General features: G+C 42.7%; 1 protein-coding gene across 12 annotated transcripts in view; it reads left to right on the top strand.

The window, feature by feature from the left end:
- EPHA5 (EPH receptor A5) overlaps positions 1–24,486 on the top strand; it is a 207,058-nt gene extending 182,572 nt beyond the window's left edge. For 5 of the 12 annotated variants that reach the window (XM_068187325.1, XM_068187329.1, XM_068187324.1 and 2 more), the window contains 6 exons: positions 2,544–2,605; positions 3,408–3,617; positions 5,407–5,556; positions 10,026–10,219; positions 13,179–13,334; positions 21,630–24,486. In XM_068187325.1, the coding sequence (XP_068043426.1) occupies positions 2,544–2,605; positions 3,408–3,617; positions 5,407–5,556; positions 10,026–10,219; positions 13,179–13,334; positions 21,630–21,735 (878 nt within the window). In that variant the 3' untranslated portion in view covers positions 21,736–24,486. Of the gene's footprint in view, positions 1–2,543; positions 2,606–3,407; positions 3,618–5,406; positions 5,557–10,025; positions 10,220–13,178; positions 13,335–17,045; positions 19,238–21,629 lie in introns of those variants that run through there. The other 7 variants (XM_068187328.1, XM_068187323.1, XM_068187320.1 and 4 more) reach the window with 2 other exon arrangements.
- The last annotated feature ends 1,728 nt before the right edge of the window (positions 24,487–26,214 follow it).

Here is a 26,214-nt window from a genome sequence, read left to right as displayed (position 1 = left end):
GGAATGTGGAATATTGGGCAGGGAGCGAGTGATGATTATACATCCATGAAAGCTGCTACTGGCATTGGCCTGAGTCCTTCTGGCTGCTGGGGCCTCAGAGGATGGTTGGAAATTCCACTTTTAGTGAGAATGTGCCTTCCTAGCAAGCTGCCTTTATATAAATTGGCTGTCTGTTCTGAAAGCTGTGGAAACACAGGGAGTTCTGCTTCTAAATTGGAACAACTGGAGTTTGGATTCAGTACGCACCCGGAGCTTCTCATTAGTTCAGTAAATATTTGTTTACTGCACTCAAAATTTTTTTTCCAGTAGACATCTGTAACATCTTCATAGGTTTTTCCTTTTCTTTTACATGGACCAAAACAACTTTTATGAATCTCTAGGTATTTAACTTCTTTTACTCTTCAGTATCTCAGTCATTGGCCTTCTGTAGAATCAGATCTTTAGGGTAAAATGTCATTGCTGCATCACGATTTACTATGGAAGTCAATTAGGTTAAATTGAATTAGGCCATTTTTAATTCTGAATGAGAATATCATTGTATTTAACTAATATAATTCAAATGCACACCTTAGTTAATTTGGGCTAATCATGTTCGTTGTCCTCTTGCTGACAAAGCCTTTGCTATTTCTGCTTTACAAAGGTAGTGACAGTTTTCATTTGCATCCCATTTGGTTGCACTGTTGCAATGTGTACACCACTGACATGAGTGCCAACCACATATATTTTATGACCATGCAATGCCAGCAGAAGGAAGCCCTGGTGACACAGAGAATCAGCCCAGCACTTTGGAAGGGCTGATGTTTACTTTTAATTTACTTTGTTGAAAGTTATCTCTTTGTGTCCTTATTTCCATGCTCTTGGAGATGGGGTTAATTTATTCCATGATTGCTGCCAACCTGCAGCAGTCAGATAATGAAATGTAAGTGCCAGAAATCTTACTGTTTTTTTCTCTGATGGCATCCAAAGGCAGGAGTCTGGAGGAGGTCCCCCAGGGTGGTGACATAACAAGACACCATTCTCACTGCAACACTGCCTTGAAGTGGCAGAGATAAAAGACTCCATGCTAAAGTTGGGTGTTTAGCTTTTAAAAACAAACAAAAAAAATAACATTTGAGATACCCCTGGAGTTTTCTTCCCTGTAAAGCCACTGACATGTTTGCCATCCAATAGCAATGGCCCCTGAGATCTCTCCTCCCTCCTATGTTCAGTCCATGCTATGTGTAGACAGATGGCTGTCATCCTTAAAGGTGGGGCCCATCTTTCATTTGGGATTCAGCAATATTTTTCACGGTCCCAAGGTGCATTTCTCATATCAAAAGTAATATTTTGGGCGAGTTTCGAGCTTGGGCAACAGCTGTGAGAGTAATGTAAAAGAATTTAAGCAGCACAGGCCCTTCATGCTGCAAAGGTACTGTTTGCACAGCAATTAATATTTTGATTGACAAGTTCACAATTACCTTTGTTATGTACATAATTAAGCAGTAAATTAGGCAAAATTGTTAAGGAAATCAAAAATGGGAAAATTAAGATCTATCTAAGGGTAGGACATGTGCTGATTTTTAGTATTTACCTTCATGTGCATGTTATGACACACGGCAGCTCTCGTTGATCATTTCTATAAAAGACATTTATAATGCACTTTACAAATAACTGACAGCTTCTCTTTTGTCTGTGCTTTGTGCTAGCTAATGAAAATTGATTTAAATAAAAAATAATTTACATGTTCTTATAAGATTTCATTGAATTTACAAGGACTGGAGCACACCACATTAATTATTGCTATGCCATTGTGGCAAGCTAGCGAGAAATTAGATTTAAAAACTGAGCAAAAACTATATATAATTACCATTAAAATGACTCGGGCATGAAAATTAATCAAACAGATTTTGAAAAACATTATTATTCCTGTCAACAATAGGACACCGGGTCTTTTGTTAAGAACTTTTACTTTGATTTCTGCTTACATTCATTCCACACTTAATGAGCTTTTGTTCTGCAGTGTAAATATTCCTTCTCTTACTTCCACATGTGTTTACAAGGGTAGTCACATGGAATTACTTGAATTGCAAGGAATGCAATCCCATCCTTTCTCAGTTTTGGTGGCTACCAAGCCCAAGCTTCAGATCATCCTTGTTGCTCTTGTTGGGCTCCTGTTGTTACTGCAGGGTGTTGAAGCTTGAGGGAAGGCTCCAAAGACTTTGCTATGTGCAGTTTGGCCTCTGCAAGCTTTCAGCTTGTTGGTGGAGTCAAGAACAAGGCTGCCTAGGTTCAGCTTGCAATGTCCTTCTCAATCATCATGTAAACAGTCTTGGAACTCCACCCATAATATGGTATTAGTTTTTCATCCTTTCCTCCTCAATTTCTCTACTTCTCTATATATTCTGGGAACAACTCTTGTCATCCTGCTGGGACAGTGGTGTCTTGGTGTAGATTTACTGTTGCATGGCTGTATATCCAGATGCAGAGACACTATTAAAATACTTTTTTATTGCTCATGGTTTTTAGATAAATTCCTAACAAACTCATGCACTTTTTTATTCTAGGCAAACCAGTAATGATAGTGACTGAATACATGGAGAATGGCTCTCTGGATACATTTTTAAAGGTATTATTTAGATCCTTTTTCCAGGGGGACCTGGGGACATGGTTAAAGTTTGGGTTCTTTGTAGATGGTTAATGTCAATGAAAATGTTTTCTGGGTGTTGGTGCTGTCCGGAGGCAGGAGTAGCTCAGTTGTCTCTTTGATTTGCATTTACACAGCATCATGAAGGACCTGGGGCATGCAATGATAGAAACAGGTAAGAATAAATTGGAGGATATTACATTTATTTTAGAAGGCAGTGGAAGGTCTTAACTTAGCCTGCAAAATGTGGTGTGGCTCAGGAGCAGACCTATACTGCAGCATAGCAAACTCAGACTTGTCAGAGTTTTTCCATTAAATGTAAGAGCTAGAGAAAGGAGAGTGAGGGAAGTGGTTAGAAATGCAATGTGGCAACATGGGGAAGAGCCCCTACCCCCTCAGGTGTTCATGAACCCCTAAAGGTAGGATTTCCATGCAACTTGGTGCCATTCAGTTGCCTGACTGAGAAACAGCCCAGCCTGGTGCCCTTATACACCTTATATATGTGTTAACTCCAGTCACAGTCTCTCTATCAGTCACCAGTAGATGCAGCTCGCTCCTTGGATCTCAAGTTAAAAGAACTACATTTCCTTAGCTTTGTCTCTAGAGATTTTAATCTAAACAGTGAAAGTTAGAAAAGCTTCATGGTCATAGCATGAGAGTAATGAATTACTAATTTTCCTGGTTTCCTTCCTTGGAGACTTGCCTTTGCATTTTTATTCATGCACACACAGTGCTGAGGGTGCAGAGGTTCTTGATTCATCAAAAGTCTCCTTCCTTTTTGCAGAAGAATGATGGGCAGTTCACTGTCATCCAGCTGGTCGGGATGCTACGAGGCATCGCCTCAGGAATGAAGTACCTGTCTGACATGGGTTACGTGCACAGAGATCTGGCTGCCAGGAATATCCTGATCAACAGCAACTTGGTCTGCAAGGTGTCAGACTTCGGCCTCTCCAGAGTCCTGGAAGATGACCCTGAAGCAGCATACACAACCAGGGTCAGTTATGGGGATACCAAACTGACTGAGCTCAAGAGAAATCTATTTCTTGCCACGTTTTGGTGTTCAGGCTCTCTAGCAAAGAGTTTCTACGAATCCAGAGCCTCTAAACTGTGCAAAAGGTTTAGATCAGGTGATAACAGTTAATTGTCACCAGATTAATTTTGCAAATGCCTTTAATTTGTACTGGGGATGGCCAAATAACACAGAGCTTAACTAATAACTGAAGTTTGAGTACACAAGTCAAATAGCAAACTTGGCAAAGTTGCCATGCTTCCAAGCTCTGCTCTGTCCTCTTTGGTGAATACCAAAGGGAAGAAAGAGCAATTATTTTGCTCAAGCACCCATCCTGTGATGTAAGCCATGGTCTTCTGAACAATTTGACCCTTTTAAAACATTGTTAAGTGTGTAATGAATGCCCACTGTAAATAATGCACATTGCCCTCAGCATTACCTGGTTGAGAGTAATTTATCCCAATCCAAGAAAGAGCTTTTTCCAACATCAGTGCTTTGCCCATATGGCACTGGCACTGGAGGGAGGGGGTGGGCAGGACCCACCTTCAACAGCGCACACTTGGAGAGAGCCTCCAATATTAATGGCACTGCTTGGCACTCCTTGGGCATGTCTTAGTACTGTGTTGTTCCAAGGGTATTGTCTGGTGGGTGGTGGGAGCTGTCTTGAGTCATGTTCCCCTGTTCCTGTGGACATCTTGGAAAAGCCTTTCAGCTTTTGTCAGTCATGGCCCCGTGCTGGGACTCAGTGCACAGCTGGACTGGCACTTCCCTGCAGGCTGAAGGGCTCTTGGCCAGCCCTGCTGTGGCTCCCATGTGCTGCCATGTGCTAATTGGCACTGCTGAGAATCTGGCCCTTCACGTAAGGCATGTGCTGCTGAGCTTGTGAATAAGTAATTATGGGAAGAAGAGACTTTTAAAAAGTTGCTTTGAAAATGTATTCCAAACCCTGTCTTTTTCCAATAACAAACACTGTTAGGGGGCATTCAGGGAGACCTTCCAATATTTCGCTCAACACGTAGAGGAAGGGACTTCACAGCAAAATATTTTTTTGTATAAATCGAGAGAGACAGCTCTTTAAACCCAGTGAGAAAAGTATTCCTTAATCCAGACTCTCCTTTCCCTCCCCTTTCCATTCTCAGAGCTGATCTGAAGTTTGATTTCTAAAATGATAGAAATGAGAAAAGGAAACAGCAAAGCACATTTGACAGCTGTGGCATCATTTTGAGTCCCAGAGCAGAGGCTAAGCAGGCTGGTCTTTGTGCACACAGATTTTTGTGCCTGCTACACAGATCTCTCTGCAGGACCAGGACTGCATTAAAAAAAAAAAAAAAAAGAAAAAAGAAAAGAAAGGGAATTACTTCCGCAGCAATTTGCATGAAGCCCTCGTTAGATCAAAGTCTTCTCCAGCTTCAGAACTGTCTGTTCCTCCCCCGCTCGCTCTCAGAAATGGAGGAACTGTATTCCCTTACCAACCCGTGCAACATAATTGAGATGTTGATCCTATACATGTCCCAGCATTCAAACAACATTCAAACAACAAACCTTCAGGACAGCCAATTAGTAGGCAGCCTACAAATGCTTATGGGCTGAGATAATGTGGAAAGGGGCCCCATGCTGTCAAACAGATTTACTTTAAAATTCGATGTCTCTTTCCAGAGAGAAAATACCATCCCTTGGTGCTCTGAGAAGAGCTATTTTGACTTTTTTTTGCATGTTCTCTGCCTTCCTCTGCAATCTATTTTTTGGGGTTTTTCTCCATTTTATTTCCATTTAGGGAGGGAAGATCCCCATTCGATGGACAGCGCCTGAAGCAATTGCCTTCCGCAAATTCACATCTGCCAGCGACGTCTGGAGCTACGGCATTGTGATGTGGGAGGTGATGTCCTACGGCGAGAGGCCTTACTGGGAAATGACAAACCAAGACGTAAGCACGTGCCAGAGCTGCTGTGTGATGGGACTTAGAGGGCTCAGCACTCATTCTGCTATCAGAGAGGCAGAATGGGGACTAGAGGAAGAGAGCTGCTGTAAAAATGGCTTTGCTCCCCCATGCCAGACAGAAATGATCCTTCCCTTTGATGCTCTTTTTTTTGCAGCAACCCAGAACAGGCTGTGCGCAGAGGGAAATGTGTCTGCACGGAGGCAAGCCTGCTTCCCCCAGCAGACCACTGGAGCTTCACTAATGCTGTTAGAGCTGGAGCCTGTCCCTCCTCTGCTTAATGACAAAGGCCTGAGAGGGAATAGATGCTGATAAACTGGCAGCATTTCAGTTGTGTGTTCAAACCCCTGCTGCCGCGTAAAGCAGAAACTCAAGAGAGTCGTGGTGAGGGCTTTGTTTCTCAGCAGAAAAGCTGGGTGATTTGATCTAGTGACAGCAGTCCACAGAGCTACACCTTGGTTGTTCTTGCATTGCTAATCTCAAAAGAACAGTTTTGCTTCAGTTGGGAACATCTTGTAAGTTTGTGCTTGCCCAAGCTCTCATTCATTTGCACAGTACCCTTTGAGTTGTGTCCCCTTGAGTCTCTGACCTTGAGGCCACCCTCTGAAGCATCTCCAAACAGTCAGATGCCTGGGAATACTCTCTCCCACCTGTCTGCAGCTCCAATCCCAGCCTGGGTAAGGATCTTTTGATCCTACTGCAGGGCTGCATTCTACCCTGAACTCACCATCAATATCTATCCTTGTCTAAGGCTAAAAAAATTTAAGCCTGGGGTAGCCAGATTTTCTAGGTCCCTCCTTCCTCTTCACATCTCTGAGAACTATGATTTGCAAAGGTTTCTGAGAATGCCAGCTAGTCATGAGGTCAGATTCACCAACGGAGCATGTGGGGCAGCCCTGCTACCTGTGGAGATCCTACTGCTGAATGGGTTTCCTCTGGTCACAGTACTTGGTGTTTCATCCTTTCTGATTTTTTGAGCAGTGTTCCTATTCCAGCAATTTTCTTCCATTTCACTGGCAGCAAGGGCTCTGGCTGAGCATCCTGCTCTTCCTGAGTTTTGTTAGTGAGCCTTTGCCATCAGTGGATGTTACTACCTGTCACACTGAGCTGCTGTCTCATCTCACTTTGAGTCCAGGCATGGAAACGAGTGGTACCTTTGAGATGGTCACGCCATGCTTCTTGCCAGGGACCTGAACGCGCTGTTTGGCATGAATGCCCCACTGCTCCTGTGTTGCTGAGGCTGTCACATTTGCAGGAAGTTCAGTAAAGCAGCATGTACCTACACAGGGATTTATCTTAATCAAATACAGGGGCTTGCTTTCATAGTCTGTGCAGAGAATGCAGCAGTTGAGAGCCAAGCTTTTTCGTTCACACTGAGGACTGTAACTATCTTTAATGCTGATGTACTGGCATAGCACAGATGTTGTTCAGTAAATGCCAGGCTAAGATTGAGGCTGGTGCCAGTGAGGTAATGGTCTGTGGCCAGGGGAGTCCCTTGTCTGAATCATAACACTATCAGCTTCCACACTTCACAGAACTGTTCCAAAAAGCTCAAATGCCTCCATATTCTGGGGCACAGACTTACCTGGAATGAAAGCAGAAAACAAACAACTGAGATGTTTATGAGCGTCAATTCCTGCTTAGGCTTTGCTTGTGTAACCTCTCTGTTACTTGCCTCTGCCCTTTGTGCAGATGATGAGTGCCTGGATGGTGGTGGCATAGGAACTTAATTCAGTGGTGTGGCATATTCAGGAGGCCTCCTGAAGGCCTCCTCTTCTTTCCTCCTCTGCTTGTATTGACAGACGAGTCAGTGGTGTTAGATACAGCATTGGCTTTTGTGCAGAGAAAAAAGGGGTCACATAAATTTTGGACTCTGTTGCACAAGAGCTTCTTGTTGTGTGGCTTGCAATTAAAGCACATCATTTTCAAGCACAGCTGATGATGAGCAAAATTATTCTCACCCTGTTACAGATGGCTTGCTTTGAAGGAGGTGAAGTGCAATAGGGCAGAAAAGGTTTTAAGGCTACAAATCACATTTTAAAGTCATGCTGGTTTCTGGATGGCCCTCTGAAAATATGCTTTGGCTTGACCACAAGATAAGGCTTTGATGCAGGAATTATTGAGAGGAATATTGTGGCCTGTGTTGCACAAGTTGATAAGCTAAATAATCACGGTGGTCGATTTTTAGTGTTCAGACTGGTGAATCTATGGAAACATCACTGAGTGTTGCTTTGGTTTACTGGAATAGACTATCCCAAATTGTCCCCTCCTAAGCATGCAGTTCAGTCACCCCCATCCGTAACTGAATAGTGCTCGTCCAGAAGAGGAAGAGAGACAAAAGTGCCTCCTTAGGTGCAAATTCTCAACCTTCAAGTCTTAAAAAGCAGTACACACCACTGAATGGAGCAGCAAATGTCCCATTTTCTTATTTTGTAATCACTGTGGTGGCTGCAAGTGACTTAGTCTTCATTGTTTCCGTTTGGTTTTTTTTTTTTTTTGCTCCTCTTACTGCTAGATGCCTGAAGGCACCTTCAGATGCAAGAGTGTATTTCAGCATCCTAGCTTCTTGCAGTATTTTGATACCATTTACATTGTATCACCAGGACGGATGACATCCTGTAAATTGAGTTAACACTATTGATTGTGATGTTACTGCCAGGAATATCCAGCACACATAACCCCACTGCAGATATAGTTCAGATATTCTGATCTGGTGCCAGATGGTCTGCTCCCTGTCTTGCTACTATTTTCTTTCTGCTACAGTTGGAGGATGACCCATTATTGTTATAAATACAGACATGGACCCAGCAAATAACATTCTCATGGCTGTGCCACACTGAAGCTTTTTCTTTATAGGGCAGCTGCAAATTTGGTATCAGGGACCAGCTGAAAAGCATGGTGTGAAGAACAGAGAGTATAAATAGCACAGTGTGGTGGAGCTGGTGGCAACAGCCAGGCCATAGAAGAGATAGCCCTCCAAGTGTAGGTTGGGTGGAGAGTGGTACAACTGCTCCACTGAAAGATGAAATTTCAGATGGGCACAAAAGGGCTGCCTGCACATGTTGTGGCCCAGATCTTCTGATGTGCTTTTTACCCTTGGAGAAGATGGTGAAGACTCACCTAACTGCTTCTCTGCTATGTACATCCTCAGAGAGTTTGAGGTTCCCACTACTGCTGCTCAGTCAGCCTGGCTCATTCCTGAAACTCTTACACTTAAAAAAGCTCTGTGATGGAAGACAATTTAAAAACAATCCATGCAGTCCGGAAATTTGAAGCCTTCTGAAGAGCAGTGCTAGCCTGACACAGCTCATCCTGTACTACTCATCTAGCCACTAAAGACCAAGACAGCAACTTCCATGCTAATCATAGAGTCTTCTTTTTCAACACAGGATGTTTTCAAATTGTGAAATGAATGAATGACACTTAAGGTAATCTTTGGAGAGGACAGTGAAGCACGTGTGGTTTTCATGTGGTCATAGCAAATATCTGTTTCCAGCTCCTTTTCATCAAGGAATCTTGGGAGTGGAGGGTGTGAAGATGGGCTGCCATGACTCCCTTGGCACAGACACAGAGCCTTGTGGCTTGAAACACGAGCTGCATTCTCCTGAAAATTGTAATGGTTCAAAATGGGGGCTGCTGGGCTTAAAGCCCTGCCACAGATCTGCCCCAAACTAGGGAAAACAAGTTGCCTTCTTCAATTCTGCCCTCATTTATTCATTTCTGCCTTTCAAGAGGACAGACAGCACACATGCATATCACTTGTTTTAGATACAAAACTATAGATGGTTTGTATTTGAAATCAGTGCAACAACTCTGCTGGTTTTAATTTACGTACTCTTGGGCTGACATTTTAAAATCCTGGCAGAAATGTGGCCACACTAAGAAACTACTAGACCCAGACAGTATTGAATGATATATGAGATGGTTGTTCTGCTTCTGCCTTGAATCCATCCATCAATTAGCATTCAAAGTCTCTTTTGAAATACAGTCAGACTTTTATTACTGTAATACAAATTTGTGGTCTAGCACATGCCTTTTCATTTACAAAGAAGCCAACATCTGAATAAACAAAATCACTGCACTCCAAGAAGATGCCAGAAAGCCCTGTAGCTCTTTTTCATGGATTTAGCATAGGCTCCAGGAGTTTCCTGGTATATAACATAGAGACCACAACTGAGCTTTGAACAAGTGCAACCAGGCAATCTGGCCCCCTGGTTGCAGCAGTGCCTTGGCTATCTAGATTCATTTTACAATGACTAAAAATAAAGTTATTCAACCCATCCCATAGAAAATATGAAAGATAGAGGGGCTTACTAAGTTTGCTTCTTGTGTGCAGAGTTGGGGGGTGGCAGGATTTTTTGTGAGCATATTGCTGATCCCAAAGTTCTACATTAAAGTCAGTTTGCATTTGGGAAAAAGATGAGAGGAAGAAAAGCCTTGCGTTTTGTGTCCTGTAGGTGATTAAAGCCGTGGAGGAAGGCTATCGCCTGCCAAGTCCCATGGACTGCCCTGCTGCTCTCTACCAACTAATGCTCGACTGCTGGCAGAAAGACCGCAACAGCAGGCCCAAGTTTGACGAAATTGTCAGCATGTTGGACAAGCTCATCCGTAACCCCAGCAGCTTGAAGACGTTGGTTAATGCATCAAGCAGGTACAGAGTCAGCCCAGAGGCATTTCTCAGAGCAAGCTCCTTGTCTGAATACCCACCCCTAGGGTTGGATTCCCTCTGATTATTTAGCCTGAGTGTGTTCTTGGGGGGATGTTCCTTCAGCTTTGTTATGTCCAGAGGAGTTGACTCATATCAACTTTTTTTGTTGCATTTAGCAGCCAAGTGAGCAATTCACTCACTCCAAATGCAGTGCTGCTACCACAAAGAAAATTACCGAAAAATACCGTGGTCTGTCTTTCAGAAACAGGAGGTTCAGCAGTTCTTTGTCTGTGACAAAACTACCTGTTCTCTACTGCAAGGTTAGAGAACGCAAGACTTGAGTGCACGAGTAAATACTGCTAGATAGTAAATACTGCTCCAATTATCTGCCTGTTGACTTTATCTTGGTAATACAAATTAAGAGCGTCTCTTGGGGAAACTCTTAGGGTGTGCAAAGCTTATGGATGTCCAGGTACATCCTTCCACAGCCATTCCCAGGCATTCTAGCCACCACTACAAGTCGTGAGAGTCGTGGCAATTGCAAGAGGAGGTCTCTGGTTACCAAAGTACTGTACACAAACCCTTTGCTAAAACCACATTAAGTGAATAGAACGGCCAGTTTGTATTTAAGCATGAATCTGAATAGCTGCACAGCTACAAGTAAGGTAAACACAATCAAGAAATAAAGCTGCACTTGGGGAGAAAGAGCTAAATAGTCTTGGAGAGGCTTTTTCTATTTTCACTGTAAGCACACATTTTCTTCTGAGCCATCAGTGTTGCTAATCGTGCAGTCCCTTGCAAGGTCATAAAGAAGGTGTTTATATATATATATGTGTGTGTGTATGTATGTATATGTATATTATTGCTGTTTCACTGATGGCAGTGGAGTTCCCCAGATTAACCATGGAAAAGGCCCTTCAGAAAAGTTTATCCTCAGAGGAGGGACAAAAAAAGATATGTTGTTTTCTTTAAACAGGAATGAGGGAGATAAGATTAGGTTAGACTGGTGGTATGGGCCAAAACAGATGTACTGCTGTGAGCTTACAGTCTTTTGTCCCCACACCTTCCAAGTGAGCCTTGCACAGCTGCATGTGGTACATCTCACCTGCTGCAATTGGGCATCCCTCTGGTGGCATGTCCCTGTGCATAGCATTTCATGCACTGAAAGAGAAGAACCTGAAATTCCTGTTAATTTTGAAATACAAGCTAGATCTGGTTCCTCGGGCTATTTTACATGTACCATTTACCATCTGAAGAAGAAATTATTCTTAGCAATTAGATGTAACGTCAGTGCCAGCAAACCTGCAGGAAAAGGTTTATGACAGCATAAAATATGTGAGGTTTCTCTTTTATTTTCAACTCAGAACAGTTATTTTCCAGGCCTGTTACATGGTGTTTCCTGCACTCTTTTATACCAAACTGTTATGCCAGATGAGGAAAATAGGCAGGAAAGCATTTCCTTGAGCTGCTAAGCACTGTGCTGATATTTTATTCCATGAATGGGTCCATACAATTACAAACTTCTCCTTTTAAGAGCTGTTGTGGATATTTTTGATAGGGATGAAGCAGCCTGAACAGTCGGGCTTTGGGGCTGTGTTTCTGTTCTCATAGATTCCTGTGCCCAGACCATAGTAATTCCAAATGAATCATAATTTCAATATAGAGCAGCTGTAAAGGATTTTTTTATGTATGTAATGTGTTCTTTATGGAAATTCTCATTAATGCAAATAAGGGAGGAAGTCACTCTCTACATTACAGTGTGTGCTATGATATCACTAGGTACCTCCTGACATTAGTGATGAAAATCCACTTCTCATTATGATTACTTAGGAGTTTTGAATTTCTCATGTGTATAAAATGTTATGGGAAGCCATTATGTTCTTGGTACTGCAAGTATTCACATTTTATTAGACCCTTCAGCATTGCTATTAAATAAACAAATAATACTAATGTGCTCGTAAAATATATGAAGATTCCTGAAGTGCTATAATAATATAATATCCCAGCTCTCCTTCCAGCTGGAAGTCTTTTAAGTGTAATAGCCACCATCAGAAGCTGACCTGGAAAATGTTTTTTTTACCTGTGGGTAAAAATCTTTACACAGGGCTTGTGTTAGCTGTGTGTCCTGTTTTACAAAGCAGGGAACAGATCGGGTTTCTTTCCTGGCTGACCTTGGACAAGCCCTCTTTGCTCTCTGCACATCATTAGTGGGGTGGTGGACCCTGCTTGTGCCAGGTACTGTATCAGTGCTCCAGCTGTGGTGAAGGGTTATTATTTGCCTGAATTGCTTCTTCCGTGCGTGGCATAGCTGAGCAGGGAGCAGTTGCCGTGGCAGGCTCTGGAGTGAGGCTGTGGGAGCAGGAGTGTGCCTCTGTTTGCAGGGCTGGGGCATGGCTGGAGCATTGCTGCTCTCTGCAGGCTCGTGGGATGCGTTTGGCATCTGAAAATCCCCCTCCCCTGACTCTGCAGGAGCAGCCCCTGGACTGTTTAATGCTCCCTGGACTGTTAACAGCTGCCTGCCACTGATGGCCGCTGCTGGGAAATGTAATTTGGGTTTCAGCTTCCAGGCTCTGCGCTGTCTTAAGTTAATTATGAGCTTTAAAGGTGGAGGAACAGAGCAAAGCAGGAGTCATCAAACCGAAGACTTTGAATTAGGAGTGACTGGGGGAGCCTACTTGTGGCCAAGAGGTAACTGGGATGGATGCCATTCCTCTCCTCCTCTTTCTGCTTGTGGTGAGGACTGGAAATGGCAGGAGCTAACTCAAGAATGGGTGAGGTTGCAGGTGAAGTGCTGTGTTTGCTATATTGCCCATCAAGCCTGCTAGGAGAATTTAGGCTGCAGCAATCAATGAAAATGGAACAAAAGAATCATCTTTACCATAAAAAATGCAAGCAATTTGAGTCATGTTATATATATCTCCATACTGATTCTGTTTGCTTCTTTGTTTTTGCTTATCTTTAGAGTGTCAAATCTGTTGGCAGAGCACAGTCCAGTTGGGAGTGGTGCCTACAGGTCCGTGGGTGAGTGGCTGGAAGCCATCAAAATGGGCCGATACACAGAAATCTTCATGGAGAATGGATACAGTTCAATGGATGCAGTGGCTCAGATGACCCTAGAGTGAGTAGTGTCCAGATAATTTTCATCTCATTTCTTGGAATTGCAAGGGGAGGAGGGAGGAGAAAGACAAACTATTCAAAAATATGCAAGGATGAGGCTGCAGAAAGGAAAAACATTATCCTGTGTTTGCAGCCAGCAGTTTCCCTTACAGCATCTCTATTGATAACAAGTGCAGGCAAGACTAAAATTTACAGTCACTACATTGACAGCCAGTATTTTGTCTCCTTTACTCACAGAAATTAATGCATGAGTTTCTGTAATTGCCAGGCCACCCTCTTGACACAATAGCAGTTGATTATTTGGAGTTACGAACAAAATAAACCCTCTACCCTACTAGCAAATGTATAGGTCCCTGCTGAGACATCCTGGCTTCACAGCAGATGAGCTGGTTTCACGGCTGATTTGGATATAACCAAGTGAACAGTGAAGCCCAGTAAGGTGTGGAAATGGTATTCAGCATAAATAGAAATAGGTAAGAGCTGATGCCAGTGCAAGAGCATCAGCAACCCACAGCTCTAGAGGACAGGCTTCCTGAACAAGACCCTTTCTTCTGAATGTGCCCGTGGTTTTTGCACGTGGGTGTGAATGCAGTTGAGGCAACAGCCTTCAAATAACTTGGTAAATGCCTCAGGGCTGCTAATTTGCTATGCTCCACCTTTAATTGCCTGCCTTGCTTGTGTAATTGTATCAGTACTTTCCTGCTGCTGCCTGCTCTGTCTCGAACTCCCCTCAAAGCCTGCCTTTCTAGCTGGGTTAATTCGAGCTTAGTTTACTGCAGGCATTAAGGCAGAATGGGAAGAATTGTACTCTGCTGCTTTGGAGAAGGTTGTGTCTCCTCTGACCACATGCAGATTGCCACTGCTCATACAGAATTGCTTCTGAGGATTAAGAATAAACCAAGAAGAATCCCCCTGCCCCACAGAGCTGCAGCATTTCCTCCTGTCTGCCACAGTGCTGGCTGTGGAGTTCACCATAGAGCACAGGAGTGTGATGCAGGTCGGTGACATCTCCATGGAGTTCAGTTTTCCATTACATACATGGAGGGAGTGCAGGAGCGTATCTGCTCTCACTCTGATTTTATTTGCTCCACTCACACCATCAATATTTGCCCTTTACACCTGGACTCATCCAGTCTTTTTTCAGCCATTCGCGTTAAAACCCTGAGCTAGGGATGAAGTCCTCTCCAGCAACTGTCTGGGCAATCAGGGTGCATGGATTCTTACCTAGATCCTCTTTTCAGCTCCTGAGACCCCTACATGTTGTTCCCCAGCCTTGTCCTGCAATTATGTTACTTGGGCTTTTGAGGACTCCACAGTTTAGACTGATAACCTACAAATATTGATGAAGGAAGAAGGCATCCATCCCCAGGCTGGTCAGAGTCCACATAGCAGAAAATAGGTAGCCAGAGGCTGAGTGGGAAGAAGGGGGATAGGATGAAGCAGTAATTTATGAGAAAGGGAAAACATTGGCACATTCCCCTCCACAGTACCACCCCAATCTGATAACCAGAGCAACTTCTGGTAGAAAATGCAGGTTGTCTAAAATCCATTACAGATTTATTGCTGTTTGGCTTAATTATTAATATCAAAAAAGAAAATTAGGCTTCTAGCTTGTTTCTCTTCAGAATTTTTTGCAGTTTCAAGAGCTCTACATTAAATGCTCACAAGTAAAATGCTTTTGTTTGGATCACAAAAAATGTTAACTTGAAACCCAAATTAGTGGGTGTTTTCAACAGCAAATTAGAAGTTTACTTATTTATATAACTTTAAACAATCTTACTATCCCTCCTACACTGTCTTAGCATCCCATGCTACTGACAAAAGTATTCCTAACCTCCAAATTGCTGAAGCGCAACATTTCAGATTATGAAGTAAGATCCTTAATTTGACTTTAAAATTTAACTATTTCCCTGTGTTTACTCTTTAGTATTCCAGAAATTTCAAAAATGTCCCCCAAAATCTTTTCAGGTGATGCAAAAAGTGCTTTACAATGATTTTTCTGATTGGTAATGAGCCAAGAAACCCATTACCTGCACAGCTCTAGCCAGAAAGGCGAGTTGGTTTGAAAGTCTTTAATTTATAGCTGCCAGAGATGCTCTGACTCTCACCAGCTGCAAACCTCCTTGAAGGCCCTCTCACCAGGTCCCAGGATATCCTCAATGGCACAAATGTCATCCGACTGGTCCCAGTGGAGACAACGTGTCTGAGTGAGCTGCTCAGCTTCAGCTTTCTTCTGGGCTTTTAGAACAGCAGAGCAGTGCAAAGGAGCTGATGCCTGGCAGCCTAGAGGAGCTTTTGGGGTTTTTTTTTGGTTTTTTTTGGTTTGTGTTTTTGTTTTTTTGTTTTTTTTTTTTTTTTTTTTTTTTTTTTTTTTTTTTTGTTTTTTGGTTTTTTTTCAATTGGAAGGAGGCTTTTCATGGATCCATCTTCCATTCCAGTTGAAGCTGAAAAAAAGGTTGAAACCTATTCCAGGTAGTTATCCATGTCAGCGAATGAATTCCCCCTCCCCCCACAGCTGCCTGTGGACACAGATTCTTGCAGAGATGCCTGCTTGGTTCTTCTCTGTCAGTCCACACACCTTTGCATTGCAGAGGTGGCTTGGCAAAAAGGCTTGACCCCACTCAGGTCTATTTTTGGAAAACCTGTGGAGGATTAATCAAAAGGCCAAGTACTCATCCAAATCAAAACTTCTCTCATTCCTCTCAGAAACAGTAAAAAAAGAAAAACAGCAGATTCTCAGCTGTTGAAAAAAGAGAAACTATTATAGCAGCTTAAAAGGAAAAGTGTTGTGTGTTGAAGTCCTGAATTCAGTCTGATGTAAACTGGCAGACTGCCCTTAAAAAACTAAGTAAGGGAGAAAAATGGCTCCTGGTGGGCTCAGCTGGGACTCTCATGGGTTCTCTAGAAAATAAATACCAGAACAAGCAAAGTTCTTTAAAGGCTGATATACTGAGAGGGGTTGGTTTTCTGGAGGTTTTCATGGGGTTTTTTTCTCCCTGTAAAAGAGAGCAACAAAACATTTTGTACTCTACAAAGGAGAATTCAGGTTAAATGTTCCTTGTCATTTTTCATAGAGGCAACTGTTCTGTATATTCCAGAGCTGGGACTTGGGGGGGATCGGGTGAAAAGATGATCCGAACATCTGAAAGTAGCTTGCTTCCCCAAATGACATCAGTAAAACAGTCTTTACAATTCAAGAGGTTGCCTTCAAATACTGTCCAAAATGATCTTTACCAAATTCAAACTGTGCAGGAGACAGATGTAGAAATTAGGTGGATAACTGCTGCCAGAAAAAGCAGGACAAAAACATATGATAAATGTAAATAATTTCTAAAATCAACTGAAAAAAACCTACTAGTGCTGTAGGAGGAGTTGGCCATAACACTGACAGGACTGGTAATTTTGGGTGCCCAGATTGTGGCTTCTTTACAGGACCTGGTTGAGATAGTTGATGTTCAGCTTTTTTTTTTTTTTTTTTTAAAAACCTCCCTCCCCGGCATGAAAAGCAAAATCTTGATTACCATTCTGATTCTTTCAAACTGATGGCTTGATGCATTTATTCCAGAAAAGAGTAGTATTAGTGACAAATTTCTGGAAGAAAAAGATTAAAAATCTAAGATCAATGGATATCACCCCAAGTCCTAAGCTCTGCCTACTTAAGCAAAGACCTGAAAATGTATGTGTTCAAACAAAGAGTGATTTCTACATTTAGCTCTAATTCTTGCAAAGGGATGAATCACCTTGTGAAAAGTGGAGCCTCACTCTCCACCCTCTCTTTCCAACTGGATATCAGACTTGAAGGGAACCTTTCCAGTGGACCAGACCAGCTCTTTAAACTTGTGGACCACCTAGTGACTTTGAGTGTGTCTGGAGCTCTTTCAATCCACTGCAAGAATAACTTTACCAGGACAATACTCAAGAATAGATAGATCCATGACATGAGTTTCAGTCTGACCTTTGACTGGACCAATTACTAACCATGTGGACTACATATTTTCACCTTTTGAAAGATCTGTACTCACTGAATCTCAGGACACCCTGTTGTTTGTTATTAGATGAAGAGCTCTGAATATTTGTAATAATATGTGTTGTGTTGCTTTGCATTGTATATATTTTTCTTCTAAAATAAAATAAATTATTTATTAAAAGTTATACTGGATGAAGAACATTTAAGAGTTCACCTGCTCTAGATGCCTATTCTTAACCTGAAATCTCAGTCCTGGGATTTTGATGCTGTGTCTGCTTCTGAACAAGTTCTCATCTTGTAATCAAGTAGAATGGGAATTATGAGTAAGAGCAGATGAACTCTTAAAACAATTTTTTTTAAGTCCTCATTTCATGCAAATGTCCCTAGCAAGCGGATTCCTCTCTCTTTAGCATCGTCTGAAGGTCTTTGAGGTTCTTCTTGTTTCCCCTCATTCAAACTGACAACTAACTCCATGAGTAGTCCCAGTCTGCATGGGCAGCTGTAGTTACACCACGTGCAGAAGAGTGGTGAGAGCTGCCCTGGATGGGAGATGAAATGCAAAACACCTGTGGTAGGCTGACGGCTGCTGACCACGGAGATCTTTCAGGACTGTGGCCCTTTTGCTTGCATGACTAAACCAGCTGGTGAGGGGGTTGTATTTTATGTGGCAATCCAGTCCTAGTCTACACTGTGTTTGGAAAACTGGTCCATGGTGTATAAGTAGTTCTGTTTGTAAATAAAATGTTTTAAATCTATTTCTTACAACATGGAGACTGTGAATTCAGCCCTTGCTATTACAGAGAAGGGGATACTGTGTTCTCAAGGCATGTTGAAGCTGGGCTTCCATTCAAGGCAGTGGTAAGAGAGCAGCATGCATGCAGCTGTGTACAGGCTGCTTGGGATGAGCTGACACCAATTTCCCCCTTTATTTTCCTGGCTTTTTGGTCAACTTAGATAAGCCTTTTAATGCCTTGTTGACAAGTGATTCAAATTCCTGCTTGCTTTAATTTCCAGCCCTATATGAATGAAAGAAGTGAAAAGAAAAACCTCCTCCCTAAAATGAGAATAAAAGTTGTCTCATGCCTGGGGAGGCCAAGTATTTTGAAGCAGGGAGACCACCCAGCACATGGGCGCACGGATCTCCACTGCAGAGGCACACACAAAACCCAGCATCAGGGGTCAGGTCACATCTGCAGCAAGGAGCAGCCTGGATCCTGATCACAGGTGCCCGCAGGTCTCAGCTGTGCCTTTTCCTGCAGGGAACGCACATTTTTATTGTAAAGCCCCAGTGGATGTCTGCACACATCTCCTCTGCAGAGCTGAGGCCAGTGAAATTTCCGTTTGGCTGCAGTAACATGAGCAAAGCAGCTCTGGACTGGAGCTTAAAGGCAGTTGTTTTCCAGGCACAGAAATTGTTGGGGATTTTTTGTCCCCAAACCAGCTGGTTTGTGCACCCAATTCTGTTCAAAATTGTCTTCTGCCTTACACCGTTTTAAGTCCTTCAGCACTGGATGCATGGGAGCATGCAACATGCTCTAAGTCATGCTTGACACATCGGAAATCAAGCTCCTACATTGTCTAGGCAGTTTTTGGAAAGTTTTGTTGTTGTCTTTGGTGTGTGCAAGGTGGTTTTTGAATAAACCTGCTGATTTTATACTTGGCAAGCATGTGGTTCAGGAGCTGTGTCTTCTGGTTCATCTTTGCTCAGGTGCAAGACCCCACAGTAGTGTTTTTCCCCTCTCTGAAGAGTCCCCCATGCTTTTGGCTGGTGGCCTCACATTTGAAAGAATTTGATATTAAAAAAAAAAAAAATAAAGACTGGATCCCCTGATGAGCAGTTAATGTATTGAAACCAGAAACTCTTTTTTCTTCTTTCTCTCTTGTAAATCAATGAGACACTCCTCAAGGATATTGAGTAAAGGGGATACTATATGGGGGGGGGAAAAAGGCTGTGTAGTGAGGTGTGTGGGGCATTTATTGGACTGATGGGGCTGAGTGTGAAAGGCCAAGACATGCATGCTTTTCTCCGAGTTTGAGGCTGCTTTTTTCCAGCATAACATGCAAGAGTGTCAGAAATTATACATCTGTGAAATACGTGGTACTGGATTTTCAAAAGAGCTCAGCTTGCACTTTAGATACCTGGAAAAAGAAAAGCTGATTTTTCAAAAAGTGCCAGCAGAGCAGAACTCAGCAGGGGGAAGATGGATGTTGTCTCTTTTAAAAATCAGGACCTATACTGTGTTGGTTTTGGGGGTTGGTTTGTTTTTTGGTTTTTTGGGGTTTTTTTTTGATCTCTGGTGTGAACTTCCAACTGTGCTGTGTACATAAAATAAATTGCATGTAACAATAGCATTACTTCATTTTCCTTCATTATTAAGATGGCTTGCTGAACTAGTTTCACAATTCAGTGGAGGCAGAAATGAAAGCATGTTCCCTTGAGAAGGTAGACACCTTTTGCAGGTGCTGCAGCCTTTTCTCTGCCAGGTAAGGAGCACTGCTGATGTGTCTCATTGACCTCCTTTGCTCTGTGCCTCTTATGTTATAATTTCCCTTTGCATCATCAAGAAGCATCGCAACAAAATTATGTAATTATGTGTTTAGCCTGAAGCAAAAAACTTGATATTTTCCAAATCAAAAGGCAGAAAACATGACAGTCCTTGGAGAAGTACAGATGTAGCTTTTGGCTTCAGGTAGTTTATGTGTTAATGTATTAGCCTTCACTCAAGACTGCTTTTTATTCAAAGCAGCGTTCATCTGTGTAACTTGTGGACGTTGATGATTGGTTGTACTTGCACAGGAGTTTCTATCCAGAATGCAAAGCTGCTGAGAGAGGCACACTTTCATGGGTAGCTCGTGTGAAAATGTTTTGGTGTTCCTCGCGCACGTTTTCCCGCAGTCCGGCACACAGCCTTGCTGTGAACTGTAGGATAGGTTTGCAATTGTGTCTCAGGTGGTGGTTGGGCTCCCAGGTGTTGCTGGGGATTTCCAGCCTTTGCATGACTGCGGCAGCGTGGTTTCCAAAAAGCAGCTGCGTGTTCAAGGTCACATCTCAGTGGCTTTTGGTGGAGAACTTTCTCCTAAAAGAGTTGCACACAGGGTGTCAGCAGCTTGGGGATTCACAAGTGTATCGCCAGGACCGTAAGGCACAAGTTAGAAACATCCTTAATTCACTCCAGTCGGGAGGTAGAAAGTGAGGGACTGATATTTTTCAATTAGTGGAAGTCTTCAGACAAAACACCACATCTCCTATAGTCAACCTGCTTCTCTAACAGCTTCTGTGCTTTGGGCTGGAAACATATATGCGGTTGTCTTGATGTTTCTGCTGAGCTTTTATTCTTACAATTTATTTGTTAACACTTTTCTATCCAGTAAGAAATCTCTGCAATTACACTCTGCCGTAACTGATGGCCTTACCTGGCTTTGAGGTGTCATTGATAACCCAAGGTCCTTCTGTGCTACCTCTAGGAGATTATTTGTCCCACTCCTGTCTTTGGATGGGATAATTGTATACCCTGGAGGTGTCTCTTAATGCCATTCACGTGAATCACATGAAAGTGATTACCTTCATCTATACACCTGAATTTTGGAGGGTGGAGTTGATGACAAACAATCTTCCCTCCTGGTCCTGCATTTTACATTAACTGTTTTATTTTACAGCTTTCCTGTAGCAGTAGCCCAGTAGGCAAAATCAACACAAATGCCCTTGGCATCTAGAATTCACCTCTCCAAAGCAAAACCAAATGTGGGTTTATGGGAAGACTTTCAAAGACCCAAATGGGAGCTGCTTTGCTAATTCTTGTTGACTTTAAGGAGTCATCAGGATGGTGGCCATGATCGAGGCTTTTGCCATTTGTGTTTCTTTGGCTTTCCCTCATCTGAAGAGGAAGAAAGCACGGATTGACCTCACTCCTCACTGCTCAAATCCAAGATCAAATACCAGCCTCTCCCATGAGAAGAGGAAACAGCAACATGGGCTTTCTTACATGGCTTTTCTCTTGGAAATAGGACTTTTCACGCCTAGCAGAAACCTTGGCCAAAGATGATGCTGACACTTTGCTGTCTGGCCTTTCTCCTTGGCCAGTGAGGTGATCTCATTCAAATCACATCACCTCTCTGAGGTGCTGCCAGCCATTAAAAAAAAAAAAAAAAAAAAAAAAAGAAAATTTACAAATGGGGAAAATAAAACCTGCCAACTAAACTTGGCTCTGGGAGCTGCCAGTGATAACAGGTAGGCACTGGCAGCAGCAGCAGCAGCGCATGCGACGCGTGGTATGCGCGGCGACGTGTGCCTAAGAGGTCCATGGAACCAACGTCTGCTTTCTCCCACAGGGATTTGAGACGTCTGGGAGTGACACTTGTTGGTCACCAGAAGAAGATAATCAACAGCCTTCAAGAGATGAAAGTCCAGTTGGTGAATGGGATGGTGCCGTTGTAACACGGTTTTTAAAGTTGCTTCCTCAAGTGGGTCGGTCCTGCACTTTGTACTCTAGCCCTGAGATTTATTTTGACTAAAAAAACCCAAGAAAAGATAAAAAGGGAAATTCAGTGGTTTCTATAACTGAAGGAAATTGGCCTCTGCTGCAGCATTTCTAAAGCAGTGTTTGACTAAAGTTTTGCTTTTCTTCCTATTTGTGTCCTCATTTTCATGAAGTCAATGTAAGATGCATGGAACGTGGAAACGAATCTGCTGTACATGAGGTTAACCAGTCTGTTAAGCTTCAGCGGTGATGACAAGCCTTCCACCACGTGTTGTCTGTACATGGGAGGTACATATATATATAGCACCTTTATATACTGAATTACAGCAGCACATGGTAATGCTTCCAAGGACTGACTTGAATGGCAAATTTTTGTGGCCATTCATGGACTCCAAATAGCTGCAGTTTGCTGAAGTATAACTTCGAGTCTTACTTGTCTACAGAAGTGTATTGAAGAGCAATATGATTAGATTATTTCTCGATAGATATTTTGTTTTGTAAATTTTAAAAAAAGAAAAAGAAAAAAATGCTGTTACACAGCATTAAGTTATAGAGAAGACTAGCATATAAACATGTCGCTTGCTCCATGGCAAATACAATACAGGGTGTATATTTTGTTTTCCTCCTTCTGTGTTACCAAGTTCTTTTTGTTTGCTCTTTGGGGAGGATAATACATGTTGAAGATGTATATACTGTACAGTTTGCTACGCATCAGGTACAAGATTGGGGCTCTTTCCTTGGTTTGTTCCTTCTTTCCTCCCTCTTTTACTGAGTCTCCCTTTTGTGTTACCCCTATGCTTTGTATTTTTGCTGCAGTTTGGTTTGATCAATACATAAAGTCTTCAGGAGTTTGGATTATGTATATGAGGTAGAAGGAAGTTGCTTAAATAAAAGATGTTGCCCTCCTCTTTCTTTACACCATGGTTTGAGGACATCCAGAAGAAGAAGAAGTAAAATATCTGGTTCTTGATGGCCTCCAGCAAAAATGTGGCATTGATTTTTCTGTGTCCTGGGCAAAGATGGCATGGGATTGCCTCTGCTTTAGCCCAGTAGCCAACACCCAATGCAGCCATCGCCTCTGTTCCCAGAGCCCAGGAGAGAAAGCACAAGGTGGTTTTAGCTGGAAGGAAGGAATTTTGTTGTTCCTTTTCTGATGATGCGGGTGCCCTGGGGCACAGTGTGGAAATGAGCTTGTGACCATCCAGTGTGGAGATTTTGTAGTATTTCCTCCACAGTAGTGGGAGTGGGATTATTTTGGAACTGTACTGTCCCAAGATGTCTCTCAGCATTCTAGGTTTGTTGTGGACCTGTCCACTTTGTGACAGAGCACAGAGGGGAGGGAAGAGAAGAGTAGCCCAACATGGTCACAGTGACGGCATCCTGAGGACAAGGAGATGCCATTCGTCTGGGGCTGGCACAGCTCAGATCAGGACTTGGTTGTAGCTTGGCTCAATGTAACCATTAAAGCCCATGGCTAGTATTTTCAGAGGGACCTGAGGGCCAACCCAATCCCCTGGGAATCACACCAAGAAATATTTTGGGGTTGTCCTCCTCTTTTTATTATAGATAGGATTAAACAGCACAGTTAATTTGGTATTCATAGGTTGGGCTTTTATTTTATGAAGACTTTGATAAGGATTTTTAAGCAGCTCAGTGGATTGCAAGGGTTTATTGTTTCTGTAAATGTATTGCTTCCTTAAAGTTTGGATAGCATCTTGTGGCATCCTTCCTTAGCAATAACCTCAATATATGGAGTTTCTATAGCTCCCTTCATCCCCAGTGCTGCAGAGCCAAGCCCAAAGAGCTCAAACAGCCAAAAGGAGGCCTGTGTCCTTCATGTCTTGCAGAAACAGGTGTTGCAAGGCATCTGAAGCTGTTTCAAAATCTTTCTTTCATTCCCCCCAGCCTTTGGATGAGTTTGATACACGGAATGGTTTTTTTTTAAAGAAGGGAAGCATCTAGGAGAAGAGATTGAGTGTTTTTTTCCTTAGCAGCAGGGCTTTGTTGGCTTACAGCAGGGCTTCTTCAGGCAATATTTGCCTGTCCTGAAATGGCCCCCTCTGCCTCTGCAAGCAACTGCTGAGTTCCTCAGGAATCAGGAGAAATAGGAGGGAAAGGAGCCACAGCGAGGTCTAACAAATCTTGATAGTGTCATTTCTTACCCCGTTGTTTCATTTTGGCAGCCACCAGACCACAAAAGAGGAAGAGGGTATCAAGATATAACAATTCCAGCACAGAAAAGAGATTTGTCATATAATGAATAAGATTATTAGACCTGTCAGCAGAAGAGTCTTGAGATTATTTGTGCCTCCCTGTCTGCAACACTTGGGAAAATACATGTAGGAAGACAGAAACAATTCATTTCATCAGGAGGAATCGTTCGTTTGCCTGCATCCATTGGTGGCACTGAGATGCTATGAGCAAATATGTAGCACTTTCTGCCCATCATCTCCACTCATTCCTGTCCAGTTGGATCTGTGGAAGGAGTTGCACTTGGTCTTTTTTTCTTTTTTTCCTGGGCTCTTAAAAGCAAAATCCTCTTTTCATCATTTGCATTGCTGGAATACCTACCAAATGCTGGAGTAACGTTCAAAATGATAAGCCAGTGGAAAACAAAACTGTTCTTTAGCCAGACCGCATTTGTAAATAAGGCACCTCTTCTCACTTCCTCCAATAAATAAATAAACAACTTTTTCTATTTATTTCAAGAGCTGTCTTGCTACAGATCTCTGTATAATAGACTTTGTCTTGGAGCCTAAAAATAAAATGTTGTTTTAATGTGTAGGGTTCAAAAGTTACAGCTTCTATGTCCATGAGCAAATTACAGAGACAATGGAGGTGTTCAATTCCCATCCAAGATCTGCAAGAACTTTGTTGTGTGTTGGGCATGATTATATGTATTGAGGTGCAGCAGAACAAGATGACAGCAACATTTGGCTGTTTATCTTCCTGGAAAGGGCTGTAGGTGGATTTCCTGCCCATGGTAAGTCCAAACACTTTGCTTTTCCAGCTCACTACTGCTGCTGCTGAGCCAAAGGATTCCATTTTTTCCAGTATATTTTGCTGATAATTGAGAGGCAGGTATTTCAAAGGATCCAAAAGGTAGACAGGCTTTTTTTTATACAATTTTTCATTTTGGAAGAAGGAAGTGTCCCCAAGAATGGCTTGTGTAGACTGACACCCTTTCATTGTGTAGCTACCACTTGGAAAAACTACTTCAGCATTAAAAAGGATGACTGATATAAAAGGGAGAAAAATTAGTTTAATTTTTTTTCCTCTTATATGTTAATAGTGAGAAAAATAAAATATAAGGGTCTTTTTTTTTGTCTATTCAGTGTTGAATATAATGTAGAAAGTTCCAGTGCCCAAGAAATTGTGACTCCTGGACTGCTGTGGACTTGAAATTAGATGTTAAGGCAGATGTAAAATACATCAGTAGCAGTCTTAAGACTTACGCTTAGTTACTAATCCTTTACTGTAATTCCTTAGAGCAGGTAGAGCAGGAGCTGGTTTTTCCAGCGCTGCCAGAGCTGCAGCATCTGTCTCAGCTCCTTGCATCAGTGTTTTAACTCAAAGGAGACTAGCATTGCTGTATTTATTCCTCCCTTTTCACCTTCTTTGGATGCTCTCTGTGCATTTTGATTGTGTACATGGGTGGTTTTTTTTTGTAGTGTAAGATGAGAAATTTTCTATTTTTTCATAAAAATAAAAACCTTTAACAGCAACATCCAGTTGTGGATCACACATACTCTTGACCCCTTGACTTTCCGCAAAGCATCAGGATTTCCCCCCATTGAAAGGAAATAAATTCTCTGTATTTTTTCTCTCCTAAACACAGATTTGGTGCTACTCTTGTGGTCCCTGAGGGAAAGAGAGTCCTTTGGGATGAGTGAGACATGTAGACCCACATGAATGCATCTGCCCTTGTTACAGGCTGTTCTCACTTTTCTCTGTTTTGGGGGGAAATAAGCTTTTTTAGTCTAGTTTGTGGGCCAAGGGCCTGTCAAAGCCCCAGATCAGTCCCTCACCACATATCCCTCAGAAATACCTTTTTTTGGTGATTTTTTTTTCCGCCCAAGATGTGAGTTTTTTCTGAATTTTTCTGGGAGGGACCCCAGCCAACCCATGACCAGCTGGAGTACCCACCACCACATCCCCTGCTCCATGGAGTTGGGGGCAACCACATGCTGCAAAGGGGCACGGGCCAGCCTTAAAGAGAGGTGAGAAAAGCCATAGGTGGGAAAGGCCGAGAGCCAAGGGGGAAAAGACTGACCTGGAAAGGTCTTAATGGAGGTGGTGATGGGCAGCCACCACCTTCTTGTCCACTGCTAGAGGACAAAGGGAAGGTATGCAGAGATGGATACTGAGTGTCCTGACATGACAGGAAGCTGTGGCAGATGAAGGGTAGTGGTACATTCACACCATAGCCAGGAAAG

The sequence above is a fragment of the Anomalospiza imberbis genome, chromosome 4 (genome assembly GCF_031753505.1).
Source record: "Anomalospiza imberbis isolate Cuckoo-Finch-1a 21T00152 chromosome 4, ASM3175350v1, whole genome shotgun sequence".
Taxonomy (NCBI): domain Eukaryota; kingdom Metazoa; phylum Chordata; class Aves; order Passeriformes; family Viduidae; genus Anomalospiza; species Anomalospiza imberbis.
Note: the sequence above shows the minus strand (reverse complement) of the source record. Positions and strands in the feature narration are given on the sequence as shown.